The sequence below is a fragment of the Brassica oleracea genome, chromosome C3 (genome assembly GCF_000695525.1).
Source record: "Brassica oleracea var. oleracea cultivar TO1000 chromosome C3, BOL, whole genome shotgun sequence".
Classification (NCBI taxonomy): Eukaryota; Viridiplantae; Streptophyta; class Magnoliopsida; order Brassicales; family Brassicaceae; genus Brassica; species Brassica oleracea.
The window spans coordinates 6,893,184-6,908,991 of NC_027750.1; the positions used below are offsets into that span (position 1 = coordinate 6,893,184).

At 37.9% G+C, this 15,808-nt stretch overlaps 3 protein-coding genes and 1 pseudogene across 4 annotated transcripts; 2 read left to right on the top strand and 2 right to left on the bottom strand.

Moving 5' to 3' along the window:
• Positions 1 to 4,368: 4,368 nt before the first annotated feature.
• Positions 4,369 to 7,712, bottom strand: LOC106336301 (chaperonin 60 subunit beta 3, chloroplastic-like). 2 transcript variants are annotated; one of them, XM_013775089.1, is made up of 14 exons: positions 7,556 to 7,712; positions 7,145 to 7,355; positions 6,927 to 7,052; positions 6,626 to 6,859; positions 6,296 to 6,538; positions 5,983 to 6,217; positions 5,739 to 5,908; positions 5,585 to 5,662; positions 5,438 to 5,509; positions 5,252 to 5,356; positions 5,079 to 5,171; positions 4,900 to 4,992; positions 4,688 to 4,814; positions 4,369 to 4,584 (listed from the first exon to the last, which is right to left on the bottom strand). In XM_013775089.1, exons 2-14 carry the CDS (start codon positions 7,340 to 7,342, stop codon positions 4,571 to 4,573), a joined length of 1,788 nt encoding a protein of 595 aa, XP_013630543.1. In that variant the 5' UTR covers positions 7,343 to 7,355; positions 7,556 to 7,712; the 3' UTR covers positions 4,369 to 4,570. The 2 variants fall into 2 exon arrangements, with proteins under 2 accessions (XP_013630543.1, XP_013630544.1); XM_013775090.1 differs by having other exon boundaries at positions 7,145 to 7,363; positions 7,556 to 7,705.
• Positions 7,713 to 7,999: 287 nt separating this feature from the next.
• Positions 8,000 to 9,619, top strand: LOC106333726 (annotated as a pseudogene).
• A 731-nt stretch (positions 9,620 to 10,350) lies between these two features.
• LOC106334820 (heat shock protein 90-2) lies at positions 10,351 to 13,067 on the bottom strand. Its single transcript, XM_013773196.1, has 2 exons — positions 12,848 to 13,067; positions 10,351 to 12,507 (listed from the first exon to the last, which is right to left on the bottom strand). Exons 1-2 carry the CDS (start codon positions 12,968 to 12,970, stop codon positions 10,531 to 10,533), a joined length of 2,100 nt encoding a protein of 699 aa, XP_013628650.1. The 5' UTR covers positions 12,971 to 13,067; the 3' UTR covers positions 10,351 to 10,530.
• A 714-nt stretch (positions 13,068 to 13,781) lies between these two features.
• On the top strand, positions 13,782 to 15,223 carry LOC106329762 (putative FBD-associated F-box protein At5g56440). Its single transcript, XM_013768406.1, has 2 exons — positions 13,782 to 14,714; positions 14,822 to 15,223. Exons 1-2 carry the CDS (start codon positions 13,890 to 13,892, stop codon positions 15,221 to 15,223), a joined length of 1,227 nt encoding a protein of 408 aa, XP_013623860.1. The 5' UTR covers positions 13,782 to 13,889.
• The last annotated feature ends 585 nt before the right edge of the window (positions 15,224 to 15,808 follow it).

Sequence of the window (15,808 nt, forward strand, 5' to 3'; positions counted from 1 at the left end):
ACCACACCAGAAGATACAAGAGACTATCCCAACAGATACAAAGGCGGCAATAACATCTCCACCTGCTCACTCCTCTTGTCTTATGAAAATAGCTTACATGTTCAATGTCAACAGGCCAATGCTATTGTCTTCTTATAAGAAATACATATATTCGTTTAAAACTCATTAAGACCCAAATACTAATTGTCATTCATTTTATAGTTATTTCTACAAGTCTTCGTGTATTTGTTTTAAAGGTCCGGTAAAAGCAACAAGTTTAAAAATAAAAAAAGACATATAACCAACATAATAAGAATAAAAAAATTATTACTTAATACACACAACTAACACAAATAAACTGGAGAAAAAATATCCAGAAACAAAAGGTACTCTCAACAACCTTAATATAATTTATGTAATCTCAACAATACAAGTAACAAATTAAAAAGACAAACAAACAATAAGTCTCAGTGACACATCAAGCAACACCATGAACTATATCAATCTCATTACTAACATAGCTTAGTCTTTCATGCGTAGAGAACAGTGCATACACATTTCATCATCACAACTCTAACCCTATAACAATAAAAAAACTTGAAAAATAATGATCAACCCAAAACGCAAAATTCACAGTAACCCTAACAAATATTGAGATGAAGCAATAACTCTGTTCAAAACTCCGCGTTTGCACGGAGGCAATACCCCTAGTATTTAAATATGAAGCTATGCAAAGTTTCATCCATTTTTCCTATGATGAACTGTGTGATCTATAGTTGCTGGAATGGTCATTTCTTTTAGTACAACTCTTGGTTTTCGATTAAACAGTCCAAATGCTAAAAGAAATTATTTGATTTTCTAAGGATCAATACTTTTAATTTTTATAATAAAAAATATTTAGTTAGCATTCGTAAATTATTTGCCGTTCCGCTTGGTATTATTGCTTGCCACAATTCAAACTATTCTAGTCATTTCAGTTTCTGAATGTCTTGGTGTCATAACGTAGATTGTTGAGCACTACAGAACCAGAAGTTTCTAGGAAGACACGAAACTGTTGTTTTTACCTTAAAATTCATTGTCAACATGGAGCGTCTTTACTTGCAGTGTTTCACTCTTTTGAGTAACAATACAATTTTCTTTTTTCGAGTAACAATACAATTTTCTTTTTTCGAGTAACAATATAATTTTGATGAATTCGTAAGTTTGCAAAAACAAAATAATAATAACCATTCCAATAATATATATATACATTGAAGCATTGAAGCCTTCAGAAAACCATTTGTCTTGTAAATTGGTTGAGGTAATAACTCAGGAATTTACTAGCCTACGAGAAAATACTCTTACAATTAACAATATGATCATGGGTACATATTCTTTAAAGCAAGTAATTAAATATATAGCTTCCTTCAAATAATATCAGTTAAACAATAATCAAATAATTTAGCCGTAAAAATATTCCCTTCTTGAAAATCAAAATGATAGCCAACGGTGACAAGCACCGCTGGAAGTTTGGAACCCTAATCTGCATAGCTCACAGTCTATCAATTTAGTGCAATCAAACATCTTCTCCATTATCACGTGATATGTACAACTAAAAATGTTCTATTCAATTCTTAAGATCAAAGATCACTTGTTTCGATCTGGAGAACACGATCAAACTATTTATTTGTCGAGCCAATCAGATTCTAACTCTCCCCAAATCACCAAAGAAACATATATGCGTTCACATTGAGAGGTAAGTGTTTAGTTTTAGACCGACCATTATAAACTTTATTTAACAACCGTCACATTTGTGCTTTCATAGTGAAGAAAAACATCAATCCAATTCCGAGTAAACCCTTTATAGTACTCCAAATCATAATGCATAAGAAAAAAATCAAATCAAATAGTTTCTCTTCTTATTCTTCGTTTTTGAGGTTTGCTATACATAATGTAGGTTTTTTCCACACGCATACTCTGTTCTATAGAAAAAATGAACACATTTTTATTCATGATTAGATCATTCATATTAACAATAAAATTATGCAAGAACAAGAACCCAAAAAGGTTAGGAAGGATCCCTGTTCAGAACTACTGCGTTAGGCGATAGGCGGGCAGTAACTTCGGACCTAGCGAGTTATCGAAAAATCGGAAAGTACTTGGGGATTACGCGGATCTTAGTTTTAAATACAATTTAATATATTTAGCTAATTTTAGACATGATGATACAAGTTCTTAGAGCATGTTTATTGGGGTACTTTAAGTATGGTTCTTAGGATAATTATGAATTAAAAAAAAAAAAAAACTAATTATCTAAGGGACGGCTCCTAAGGAAGAAACGTCTCTTGTTAAACACGTGTAGCTAGGGTATTGGTTTTGTGATAATGAGAGGAGAAGAAAAATCGAAGTCGACGAACGGTGAAGGATGAAATCACGCAATCGATGTATGCTCTCGGGGAGCAAGACGTAGAAGAACGGAAGACCGACGAGTCCGGTCAGGGGAAAGAGATGTCTCCAGTGAAGCCATGGCCGCCGCCGTCAAACGATGCGACGAAGAGGAAATCGAGGAGGATTTCATGGCGGTTGTGGGTCACCGACAACCTCGCCGGCCTAAGAAACGGCCAAGGACCGTTCAGAAGAAACTCCATGTAAAGTCTTGGGCTTTTGCAAATTTTGATGAAAGCGTTTGATTCTGTTTCTTGATTGATCTGATCTGATTGAAATTTTGTTTCTTTGTTTGTTTGTTAGTTTTCCGGTGGCTACAGAGCTTGCATCCTGCGTTTTCTCATCTTCATAGAGCACATGTTCAAGGTGCATAGTTCTAAGAAATTTCAAACAAACTGGAGAAGGGACCTCTAGAGCAATGGAACCACACTTACCACGAAGTTTCAAGGTTTATAGAGCAATGGAACCACACTTACCACGCCTACTACCTTGTTTCCATTGTGGTTGATAGAGAGATAGCTCTGGAGCAGAGGGTTGTACGGAGACGACCTAGAAAAGAGTCTGCGACAAAAGCAGAAAGGAGCGGAAGCAACGACGCCGTTACATACCTAAGATCACGATTCACAATACTCTGCACAAACCCACAAACCAAAACTTCTAATTTTATGATTCTCTGCAAAACTCACAAACCATGGCTTGATGATTATAAGGTGGAAGAAACCAAGGTATGATCCTCACCATCATCAAGGATTTGTTGTTATGTTTTGAAAGAGTTCTGAAGATCTTTGCTAAATCTTTCTTCATTGGCTGCTCAGTAGGTTAGGTGCAGTGCTTGTAGTCTTGTTGTTATGTTGTGTACGACGGGATATATTTGTGGTGAAATGTAGAGTCACATGCTTGTAGTCTTGTTGTGAACATGTTGTATTGTATCACGGGATGTATTTGTGATGAAGTGTTAAGTCACAAAATCTTTATAAATAATGTATTCAAAGCATTGTTTTCAATCACAAACCACAATCTGAAACATTTCTTTCATCACAAACTCTTGTTCTCTTTCATGTTCTTCCTTTTATTTATCAATCACAATCAACAATTTTAAACATTTCTTTCATCACATTTTTTTTTAAGAACCCTTACCTTGAAAAACTACCATTGGAAACTACCATTGGAGGACTAAAATTAGGTGTTTCTTAACATAATATCTTAACTTAATTTTAATATTTAAATATTAACTAAGAACCCACTTAAAGGTTATCCAAATAAACATGCTCTTAGATATAATTATATATTTTTTATATATAATTTTAAACAGTCTCTTTTTGATTCGTAAATGGTGGGTTTGGTACGAAAAAAATCTTTAAATGTAATATATATGTGTTTGTTTTGGGTTTGATAGCTAATTATAATTATTTAGTAATGAATAATTACACAAAATCTGTCAATAATGAGTAAAAAATAATCAACCGTGTTTTAACTTATACGGACGAAAAAAAAAACTTAGGCGGTCAACGCGGGATTAGGTGGAAATTAGGCGGTCAACGCGGAAATTAAGCAGTCAACGCGGAAATTAGGCGGTCTTACGCGGATCAACGCCGATTTGAGCATAATCGCTGTGGTCAATCTCCGAACAGCAGCTAGATGGCCGCGTTGAAGGATATTAATCACAGTGGAACCCACTTGCAACTTTTGAAGTCAGATTGACTTTGAAAATACTCATAAAGGTGTAAGAATTTTTTTCTCATCTGTAAATTCGTGTTGCTAGATTAAATAATAAACCAAAATAGCAAAAAGAAGCTTCAAGGAAGGAAGACAACTAAAATTAGCTCTCTTTTGTTTGAACTTGCTGTCAACTTCCAAATTCTAAGTTGTGATGTCATAAAATATTACGAAGAAACCCCCAAGCTGTAGGTCATGAAAGATACGAGTCCCACTAACTTTTGAAATTACTCTAAAAGTTGTGTGTTCTAATCAATAATACTCTTCTCCTTAGGTTTGTAAAACTGATTGTGAACAAACCCAAAAAGGCTACTAAAAGATATGAATCACACCACTCTGCGACTGTTGAGTTTGAAAATGAAGTTGTTTACATCAGTTCAAAGACGTTTCAGATTTAATAACTAAAGAACTTGGCCGTAGCTTTTGCTTCCTCTATTCTCTCATTGATAACTTAGAAGCCATAACCTGAATATCAACAGAGAATCAGAAAAAAAAAAAGTTGCATATTATTCGCTGATACAGTGATATTTAAGAGGATTCAAGAAAAAAAAAAACTTAAAAGACAAACCTGAGTTGCCCATAGGGTTACCAGCAGGAGCTGCTGATTCAGGCTCATTGATCTCCACAACCACACAATCAGACATCAAGAATGTCTTAGCCACTGATGAAGCATGCTCTAAGCAACATCTCACAACCTTTAACAACAACAAACAAAACACTTGATTAGCAATGCGAAACAGAAAGTTTCAGTCTATGAGAATATAAAAGATCTTTTCTCACTTTGGTTGGATCAATGATTCCTGCAGCCATCAGATCTTCGTATTTGCCTGTTGCAGCGTTGTAACCATGCTTTGGGTCGTCGCTAGAGAGTACCTGTCAACCAAAAAAACAGCCACCATTCACTTAAGTCTCTCTATACCGAAGACTCAAAACTTGCAAACCTTCATATTGTTGATTACCTTTTCGCTGACAACACTGCCATTAACACCAGCATTCTTGGCGATTAACTTCAATGGGTAGCTCAATGCTTTCTTAACAATGTCAGCTCCAACCTGAAGGTTATAATGATACCCAAATAAACAGAGTTATGATCCGAGAGTCCACTAACACTGTTAAACTCGTATAGACTAACCTTTTCTTCATCATTTGCTAGACTCTCTTTAATAGCATCCACTTTGGATGCAAGTCTTAGCAGAGTGCATCCACCTCCAACAACAATACCTTCTTCCACAGCCGCCTAATTTATTAAAAGGTTCAATAAATTAATCTCACAAAATGAAGCATTTAAAGTTTCTTTGCTTATAGTTTATAATGTTACCTTTGTAGCATTAAGAGCATCTTCAACTCTCAGTTTCTTCTCCTTAAGCTCTGTCTCAGTTTGTGCTCCAACCTAAAGACATGTTAAACCATTGGTGTAGTTACGCGTTTTGTTGTACCAATGTGAATCACTTCCTAGTAATCTCACCTGAATCACAGCAACACCGCCTGATAATTTAGCGATTCTCTCATTAAGCTTTTCCTTCTCATAATCTTGCTCAGCAGCCTACACAAACCCAGAGACTTGAATTAACAAAACAAACAAACAAGCGACAGAACTTCATTGCTTTTGAGATATATACCTCGATAAGATTCTTGATCTGTTCAACTCTCTTCTTCACAACCTCTTCAGTACTTCCATCACCAACTATGGTCGTAGTGTCTTTTGTGAGAACCACTTTACCAGCATTACCCAAAACTTCTGCTCCAACTTTCTCCAGCTGTAGTCCAACTTCTTCCCTAATCACAGTAGCTACAAAGAGAAAAACAAACACCGCAACTTTAGAACTAAACATTAGTGAAAGGTTTAGTAATTTTTGGTCTCACCTCCTGTAAGAGCAGCAATGTCATCAAGGTACTGACTCTTCCTCTCTCCAAATCCGGGAGCTTTCAGAGCAGCAACTTTGATAGTACCACGAAGCTTATTAACAACAAGAGTCGCCAACGCCTCTTGCTCGATATCTTCAGCAATGATCAGAAGCGGGTAACCACCTTTGATAGCATCTTCCAGGATACTGATAATGTCTCTAGCGTTCGTTATTTTCTTGTCAACAAGAAACATCTGCACCAATCAAGAACAAAGAGATAGTTTCAAAATAAGATTTTCCTTATCAGCTTAACTAATAAAGAGTAATTATACCTTGCAGTTCTCGTATTCTGCGCACATCTTCTCACTGTCAGTGACAAAGTAAGGAGAAATGTAGCCACGGTCAAACTGCATCCCTTCAACGACGTAGAGACTGTTCTCAGCGCTTTTGCCTTCTTCGAGAGTGACCACACCTTTGCGTCCAACTTTAGCCATTGCTTCCGCAATCATGTTGCCTACTTCGTAGTTGTTTCCTGCACTAACTGCTGCCACATCTGCAAGCTCACTATCTTCCACCTGCAACCCAAAAACATAACAATCATTCTAATGATAATGAAACAGAGCAATGAACACGAAAATTTGATTAGTGTAATAATACAGTACCTCTTTTGACATCTTCTTTAACTCGGCAACAAGAGCTTTTGTGGTTTTCTCGATTCCTCTGGTGATCAACACCGGGTTTGCACCAGCAGCCACCACCTTTACACCTTCAGTGATGAGACCTTGCGCAAGAACAACGGAAGTGGTCGTTCCGTCACCGGCTAAGTCATTGGTCTTGGAAGCAGCTTGCCTCACTAGCTTAGCACCAATGTTCTCAACTGGATCCTCAAGCTCAACCTTTAACAGAAACATAAGAATCTTAAAATCAACAAAACCAAAGGCTACTAGCTCTACTAATCATTACCTCTCTAGCGACTGTAACACCGTCGTTAACGATTCTTGGAGAGCCGTACTTGCTCTCGAGAACAACGTTCCTGCCTTTAGGACCTAGAGTGACTCCAACTAGATCCGCGAGCTTGTTCACACCAGCCTTAACACAAGGAAAACGAGACTCATTAGAAAAAAAAGCAAAACAGCTGGTGAAAATCGAAAAGTATTAATCATCATTAGGGAGACTCTCACTTGAAGCTTCCTAATGGCAGTGCCGTCTTTATTGAAATGCAACTGCTTAGCCGCGTAGATCTTGGGGAACCTCGCTTTCCTCTGAGCAAAAGCTTGACTCTTTCCAAAAGAGTTTGATGAGACGAGAGATGATAATCTGCTCGCAGGAGGAGCTAAGGATGAGCCCATTGAAGACGTTGCGCTGAAGGTTGAAGCCATGATTCCACTTTCTCTGCGAAACTCAAACAATAATAAAAAAATGATAACTTTACGATTCAGTGATCTAAGAAAGCGTTAAAAGATCCAAACTTTGTAATCATCGAAGAGCAAAAACGAAAAAGGGTATCTGAAAGCAAACAACTTTCTACCTAACTAACACTCGAGCAAATAGTTATTGAAAAATCAAAAGACGATTACAACTTCAACACTTACTGAGAATTGATCGAGAGAGGGAGGATGGGTCAAGGGTTTTAGCAAAAGGAGGGTTATGCAATTGTAGAAGTTACTTATATAGTACACACTCTAGTCGAATCGAAGTGTGTGCAGTTCTTCGACGATCGCGTCTTCAAGGATTCTGATTGAATCTGAGCCGTTAATTTGGAAGTCTCTTGAACTTAAAACCCTAAAAAACTCCACCAACTCTATTCTACACGTACGAGAGCGAGATTGCTGTAATCATTTTTTTGACACGTGCGAAGCACCAAATACGGCATCGTTCTCCCTTGCTTGACAATGCTATTGTGGGCCTTTCTTAGAAAAAAAACTTCTTTCTCCCAGTTTCAGCCCACTGGTTTTATTTAATTTCGGTTAATTTAGTGTTTTATAATTTAATATGGGCCCATAATAACGTTTTGGGGACATAATCTCGTCTCTCTCTCTCTCTCTCTCCATCTGATTCTGCCATTGTTTAGGGTTACAGATGGACATGATTAGTAGACTGTCCGATGATCTACTGTTGAAGATCCTGTCATCACTTCCTACCAAAGATGTCGTTTCCACTATGCTACTGTCCAAGCGGTGGAAGTTTCTTTGGACGATGGTTCCAGCTCTTTACTTTCAAAACGATTTCGAAAGCTCTAAGGACGATTACGCCAAGTTTCGACAACATGTTTACTTGTTTATGGTTTTGCACAAGTCTCCTGTGTTCTGGAAACTTTAAAGCTCAGACTTGGTTGGCATTCCACCACCGATGATATCACGATATGGATCAAAATCGCAGTGGCTCGCCGTGTTCGTAAACTCAAGATTCACTGTTATACCGATGATGATGATATATTTTTGCCGAGTTGTCTTTATACGTATAACAACCTCGAGGTCTTGAAACTTGGCAACTCCATTGTTCTCGATGTTCCTGAAGATGTTTGTCTCCCCTCCTTGAAAACTCTGCACTTGCTGTGTGTAGAGTTTCGAAACGAAGAATCTGCACGTAGGCTTTTATCTGGTGGCTGTCCTGTACTTGAAGAGTTCGTTTTGGACAAAAGTGAGAACGTCTCTCCGCCTTGTTTCTATCTGGAAGTGCCTTCCTTGCAGAGATTGTCTATTCTTGATACGTATCTAGAGGGAAACGATTCCGACGTGAAAGTTGTGATAAAGACTCCCTCTCTGAGGTACTTGAACGTTGTAGATAAATGTGATTCTGGTCTCTTGTTTCTGAGCGAGAACATGCCGGATATGGTTGTGGCAAATGTTAGTGTTGTTTACAAAAATCCTGAGATGCTAATGACATCTTTTACATCGGTTAAACGTCTCTCTCTTTATGTTTAACCACCTCAATGGTAAGCAAAACTATAAAAGAACCAGTGTATTATTGTGATTTAAATTCGTATTAATTATTTGCTCCTGTGCTCATTATGTTTTAGTTGGTTTCTCTGTGCAGATTCAACATCGTGTTGAGTTTAACCAGCTTGTTCATCTAGAGCTATGCTCAAGTGTGGAGAAGTGGTGTGAGCTACTTAATTGGATGCTTGAAAGTTCTCCTAAGCTAAAAGTTCTCAAGCTCAACAAGGTATACATTTAAACTCAACCCATTCAGTTTTCAAGCTCCTTTAATTAATGATCTAAAACATTCTTTTTGTGATGTTAGTGTAAACCACATAGATTTGTTTATGCAAAGCACATTGAATATCCTTGGGGAAAACTGAGTTCGGTTCCTGAGTGTTTGTTGCTCCATCTCAATACTTTTGGATGGAACTTTTACAATGGGTGCCGGGAAGAGAAGAAAATGGTGGCTTACATCCTAAGACATGCAAAACGGTTGAAGAGTGCGAAAATATCTATGTGGGATTTGGATTGTGAAGATGAACCTCATATATTCACTGAGTGGCGTTCTTTCCATAGGGCTTCAAAGTTATGTCAGCTTCTGTCTGAACGTGAACCTAGAAGTAATTGGTATGAAAGTTAGATAGTGTTGGAAAGCTGTTATATGTTGTTATATCTATTTTATTTCTCTTACACTCTAGGTGATAATATTGGTTGTACCGTAGTCCCTTTTGAGGATTTGGCTGGAACACTATGCATCTTGATTCTTTTCTTCTTGTTATAGAATGTATGAGAAGGAATCTAATTTGCAGATAAAAAAAGAACATGGTTTGTGAGCCAGAGTTTTCATCTTTTCTTTTCGGAAATTTGTAATCCATCTGAGTTTTCATTATGGATAAAGATTACAACTTCAAAGAGATGGTCAAAGAACTTTGAGCCTGAAATATAAGAGTGCGAAAGTGTCAGGCTTTTTACCACGGGTAGATAATGTTGAGTTTATACTCGACTTGCTGCAAGCTTTTAGGTGTTCTTGCCATTATCTAACACGGAGTAGATACTGTCAAGGCAATTCCCACAGTGTTCAGAGGACGTTCTGCTTATGGACCCGAACCTAGCTAGCTGATCATCCTCTGTTTAGTAATGCGCTGCTATTACTAAAACCGTAGTACTTGCATTTGACGCAAAGAAAGCTTTAATGAAACTGGTTGGATGTTTTAGTGGTTCTGTAGCACTTGGAAGTTGGCGACATTTTTTTTTACTTTTTGACAAATTGAATCATTCTTCTAGCTCTCTCGTTCTCTTTTTGATCACAAGACTCATAACCTCCTACTTTACTTGTGTCTCATGAAACCAAGACTTGGGTTACTTTATATCTTGTCCAAGCGTAGTTTCTTCCGCTTATACAATATCTAATTCGCAAAATATAATCAAGATTTGGGTACTATTAACCCTGCACAAGGCGGTCTGGATATTGCTAGAAACACTGCAAAGTTTCTTATAAGCAAACAGAAAATAAGTTCGGGGAAAAACCAACACAGGTTATAATACTCTAGAAGATAAAAAAAGGCAAAAACCAGAAGAAATAGTTTTAAGGACAGAACGCGACAACAGAAAAGCCAAGAAAAATCATTAGCTGCAGACAGCAGTTTTTAGTCGACCTCCTCCATCTTGCTGCCTTCAGCATCGGCATCATCCTCAAGCGGGGGCATCTCTGCATCAGCTTCGACTGCATCATCCTCGTCAATGCTCAATCCCAGCTTCAACATCCTGTGGATTCTGCTCCCGAAAGTGTTTGGCTCGTCTAGGCTGAATCCAGAAGTGAGAAGAGCAGTCTCAAAGAGGAGGAGAACAAGATCTTTCACAGACTTGTCATTCTTGTCGGCCTCAGCTCTCTTCCTCAGCTCGTCCATGATCGCATTCTCGGGATTGATCTCCATTGTCTTCTTGGAAGACATGTAGCCAGCCATGCTGCTGTCCCTCAAAGCCTGCGCTTTCATGATCCTCTCCATGTTTGCGGTCCAGCCGTATTCACCGGTAACGAGGCAGCATGGTGAGTCCACAACACGGTCAGAGACAATGACCTTCTCGACCTTGTCTCCAAGAACATCCTTGATGACTTTGCAAAGTCCTTCGAACTTCTCCTTGAGCTCTTCCTTTTTCTTCTTCTCGTCCTCTGACTCTCCCAGTTTCAAACCTTCTTTGGTTGCAGAGACGAGCTTCTTTCCCTCAAATTCCTTGAGTTGCCCAATGGCATACTCATCGATGGCATCAACCATGTAGAGAACCTCAAACCCTTTCTTCTTGAGCTTCTCGAGGAATGGAGAGTTCTCCACAGCCTTCTTGCTCTCACCGGTGATGTAAAAGATATCCTCCTGACCTTCCTTCATCCTTGTCACGTAGTCCTTGAGACTGGTCAACTCATCGCCGCTCTTGGTCGAGTGGTAACGGAGCAACTCGGCGATCTTGGTTCTGTTCTGAGAGTCCTCGTGGATACCGAGCTTCAAATTCTTAGAGAAAGCTTCGTAGAACTTATTGTAGTCCTCCTTGTTCTCAGCAACCTCAAAGAAGAGCTCAAGGCACTTCTTCACCAGGTTCTTGCGGATGACCTTAAGGATCTTGTTCTGCTGCAACGTCTCTCTCGAGATGTTCAGAGGAAGATCTTCAGAGTCGACAATACCCTTGACAAAGCCTAGCCACTCGGGAATGATGTCCTCACAGTTGTCCATGATGAAGACACGACGGACGTAGAGCTTGATGTTGTTGGGCTTCTTCTTGGTGTCAAAAAGATCAAAAGGTGCCCTCTTGGGAACAAATAGAACAGCCTTGAACTCGAGCTGTCCTTCAACCGAGAAGTGCTTCACGGCCAAGTGTTCTTCCCAATCGTTGCTGAGACTCTTGTAGAAGGTAGCGTACTCCTCCTTGGTGATCTCCTCAGGCTTCCTCATCCAGATAGGCTTCTGCTTGTTAACCAAGTCCCACTCGTGAGAAACCTCCTTAATCTTCTTCTTTTTCTTCTCCTCCTTTTCCTTCTCCTCATCTACCTCCTCGACCTTGCCTTCCTCGTCCTTCTTCTCTTCCTCATCCTCGTCATCAGAAATCTCCTTCTCAATAGTCTTCTCAATCCAAAGGGAGATCGGGTAGCTGATGAACTCAGAGTGCTTCTTGACCAAATCCTTAAGCCTCCTCTCCTCAAGGTACTCCAACTGGTCCTCCTTGAGGTGAAGGACCATCTTCGTACCCCTACCAAGACTCTCTCCAGAGGTGTCTCTGGTCACGGTGAAAGACCCACCAGCCTGAGACTCCCACACGTACTGCTCGTCATCATTGTGTTTGGTGGTTACAATGACCTTGTCAGCAACCAAGTAAGCAGAGTAGAAACCAACACCAAACTGACCAATCATGCTAACATCAGCACCAGCAGCCAAAGCCTCCATGAACTCCTTGGTGCCAGACCTCGCAATGGTTCCAAGGTTGTTGACCAAATCAGCCTTGGTCATACCGATACCACTATCGATGATGGTCAAGGTGTTGTTAGTCTTGTCGGGAATGATGTGGATGAAGAGCTCAGGCTGGCCATCGAGCTTGCTCTTATCGGTCAAGGACTCGAACCTAATCTTGTCCAAGGCCTGTTGCACGAGATCAAAACCATTAAGTAACAAACGCAAGAACGTATACAAACGCATAGAAAGAAACTCAACCTATCTCGTAGAATCAATCCAAAACTATACATCCGAGTTACTTATTTCATTCAAAAACTATTGAGTAATAAAAACAGAGAACGTATACAAACAAACCGAATGCATATAAAATCTGTTTATCTCATAAAAGACGAAACTAAATCTAAATCTAAGAAGACCGATTTGAATATCATAGAGCTCCCTACTTCAATTTTCAAATCGGATACAACAACAACAGTAATCAAACCTAATCTACAGATCGATCAAGGAGAAAGCAAAAGAGACTTACATCGGAGGAGTTGCTGATGAGCTCACGAAGGAAGATCTCCTTGTTGCTGTAGAAGGTGTTGATGATGAGCGAGAGCAACTGGTTGATCTCGGCCTGGAAGGCAAAAGTCTCGGCGTCGGCCATTGTTGCTGCTTATCGGGGAGATCTAGGGTTTATCTAATGAGACGCAATAAAGAGAGAGACAGTAGAGAAGATGCGAAGTAATGAGTGGGAGAAGTTATGTTTATATAGGCCACACATAATAGGGTTTCGAGATCCTTCTGTGAGAGATCCATTATGCTTATTTGTTAAATTTCCAACAAGTTGGGCCCAATGATCTTGAGGGTGGGTGTAATTTACTTTTCTGTGGGACTTTAAAAAAAAAGTAGACATATAACTAAATATCCAAAATAAACATAGTTTAATTTACAAAATATATATTTGATAGTTAAATGTTAAAATCTAACCATAAAATCACAATTATTATATTATCAATATAAATTCTTCATATTTTATTTTTCTCTCTATATATATATATATATATATGTAATAATAATAAGTATCAATGTCAATTGTTAGAAAAAATCATATTTTTTTATTAGTCAATCAAAAAATTATATATATTTACAAAAATAAAATATTTTTTTATCTTTTTTGATGTAATTTTTAATTCATAATTCTATAATTTAAAAATCAAATCTTAAAACTCTTCTTTTTAACACCTCTTAAAAAAAAACTTATCCAAGAACTTAAGCTTAAAACTCATAATCCAAATTTATAAAATTATTAAATTAAATATAAAAGTAAAATTTCAAAAGTAATCAGTAATGGAAAATCACCAAAACTCTTGATATAAAGTATCCTAAATCAATAATGTTATGGTTTATTGGTTTGAATTTTAGACTATAGTACGCGTTATTGGTTTTAATCTTTGCTAGGGTTTATATACTTTAGTTTCTCTGACTGCGAGATTGCGACGGCCGACGGGCTTGACAAAAGCAAGACAACAAGATCAACCGAGACTAACTTTTTTGGGGTCTATTGAAGGGTTTCTTATACAATAATGGATAGGATCAGTCCATTGCCAGATGATTTGATCTTGAAGATATTGTCATTCCCTCGAACAGAAGTTGCTATAACCACAAGCCTTTTGTCAAAACGTTGGCGTGATGTTTGGAAACATGTGCCGAAGCTTGAGTATTATGCTCCACGAGCTTCCCCTTTTGTTCATAACTTTTTGCTATTACACAAGGCTCCTGTCCTACAAACCATGCATGTCAGACTTTCCCAAAATCATCGTCCTACAGATATTGAAATCTGGTTTAGAGTTGCAGTTGAACGTGGTGTGCGCAAACTTCGTTTTCACAATTATCTATTCGGTCCAGAGGAGGCCATACGGTTGCCTGGGAGTCTGTATACATGTCAAACCCTTGTGAGTTTAACCCTGTTTTCAGCTGTCATTGTGGATGTTCCTTTGACAATTTGTTTCCCGTCACTCAAGGCTTTGAGGCTTAGACATGTGGAATTTTCAAACGATGAAATCGTTCCTAGGATTCTATCTGGTTGCCCTGTTCTTGAAGACCTAGCTATAACTAGAGTAAACAATGGAAACATGAAAACCTTCACAATCATGATTCCTTCATTGCTGAGATTAGCAGTTTGGGACTTGAAATCTGGTTCTCAAGTTCCAGGAGATGATATTGGGTTAGTGATCACAGCTCCTTCTTTAACGTCGCTAACTGTTGTCAGCCAAGTAAGTTGTTCACTAGTGAATATGCCAAGCCTCGTGAAGGCTAACATCAAGCTTTCTTCACCTGGTGATTCTAAGAAGCTTCTACAATTTCTTACCTCAGCTAAACACCTTTCCTTATGTGCAATACCATCAACGGTAACAATCTATGCATTTTTGTGATCATATATATATATATATATATATATATTCTCTCTTTTTTAACTGATAGTTACATTAACTTGTGATGATGATGCCATTTGCAGTTTTCATATCCTATTGGCGTCTTCTATCATCTCGTGTCTCTAGTACTATGTACATGCTGTTCAGTTTGGTTCTGTCTTATACTCCGACAAACCCCTAAACTCAGAGTTCTCAGATTCCAACCAATTGAGAGATGTTTCGATTATGTTCAGATTCAGTGGGAGCAAACAAGTTCTGTTCCTCAATGTTTGATCTCGAGTCTGAAAACTGTTGAGTGGATTGATTACCAAGGAAGAGACTCAGAGAAAAAAGTGGTGATGTATTTGCTAGAGAATTCTGGACAGCTAAAGAAGATGGCTATTAAAGCCTTACCATCAACCAATTTGGAAAAGAGATACAAGATACTGCAAGAGCTGTCCTCTACGCAGAGGAGTTCTAAAAAATGTCAGTTTTCCTTCACCTGAAGTTATGCCGGATCTCAGAGATATATAACTATATACATATATTAGTTTTAATTCTTGGAGCGTCATTAGTAGTTATCATATTGAAGATATTGGTTTTTACTGAATTTGGTTTTAAGGATTTGGCTGGAAATATACATTTGGTTTTATGCTCACCGAGATGTACCACTAGAATGGAAACTTGCATATCTCCTGTGTCGTTTCTTTCGTTTCCTACACACAAAACCATACGAACATCATGCAATCGATCGCAAAATATAGCTACAGATCATCTTTCCAAAAAAAGTATATATATATAGCTATACTGCTACAGATCAAAACCTAATATCTGACATAGGTAAAATTTATAAATTGTACTCTCTTGATCAGATATTAGACTGCACAATCATAAGCAATCTAATTATATTTAGTATAGTTTCAAAGCCAGTTTCTGAATGTATATATCTTTATATATGTATATAAATGTCATTATATATGTATATATATGTTGTTTAAAATTATAGTGAATATTCTTCACTTAATTTTTAATATAAATTATGATACTATTATTGAATTTAAAATAATATATATATATATATATATATATAT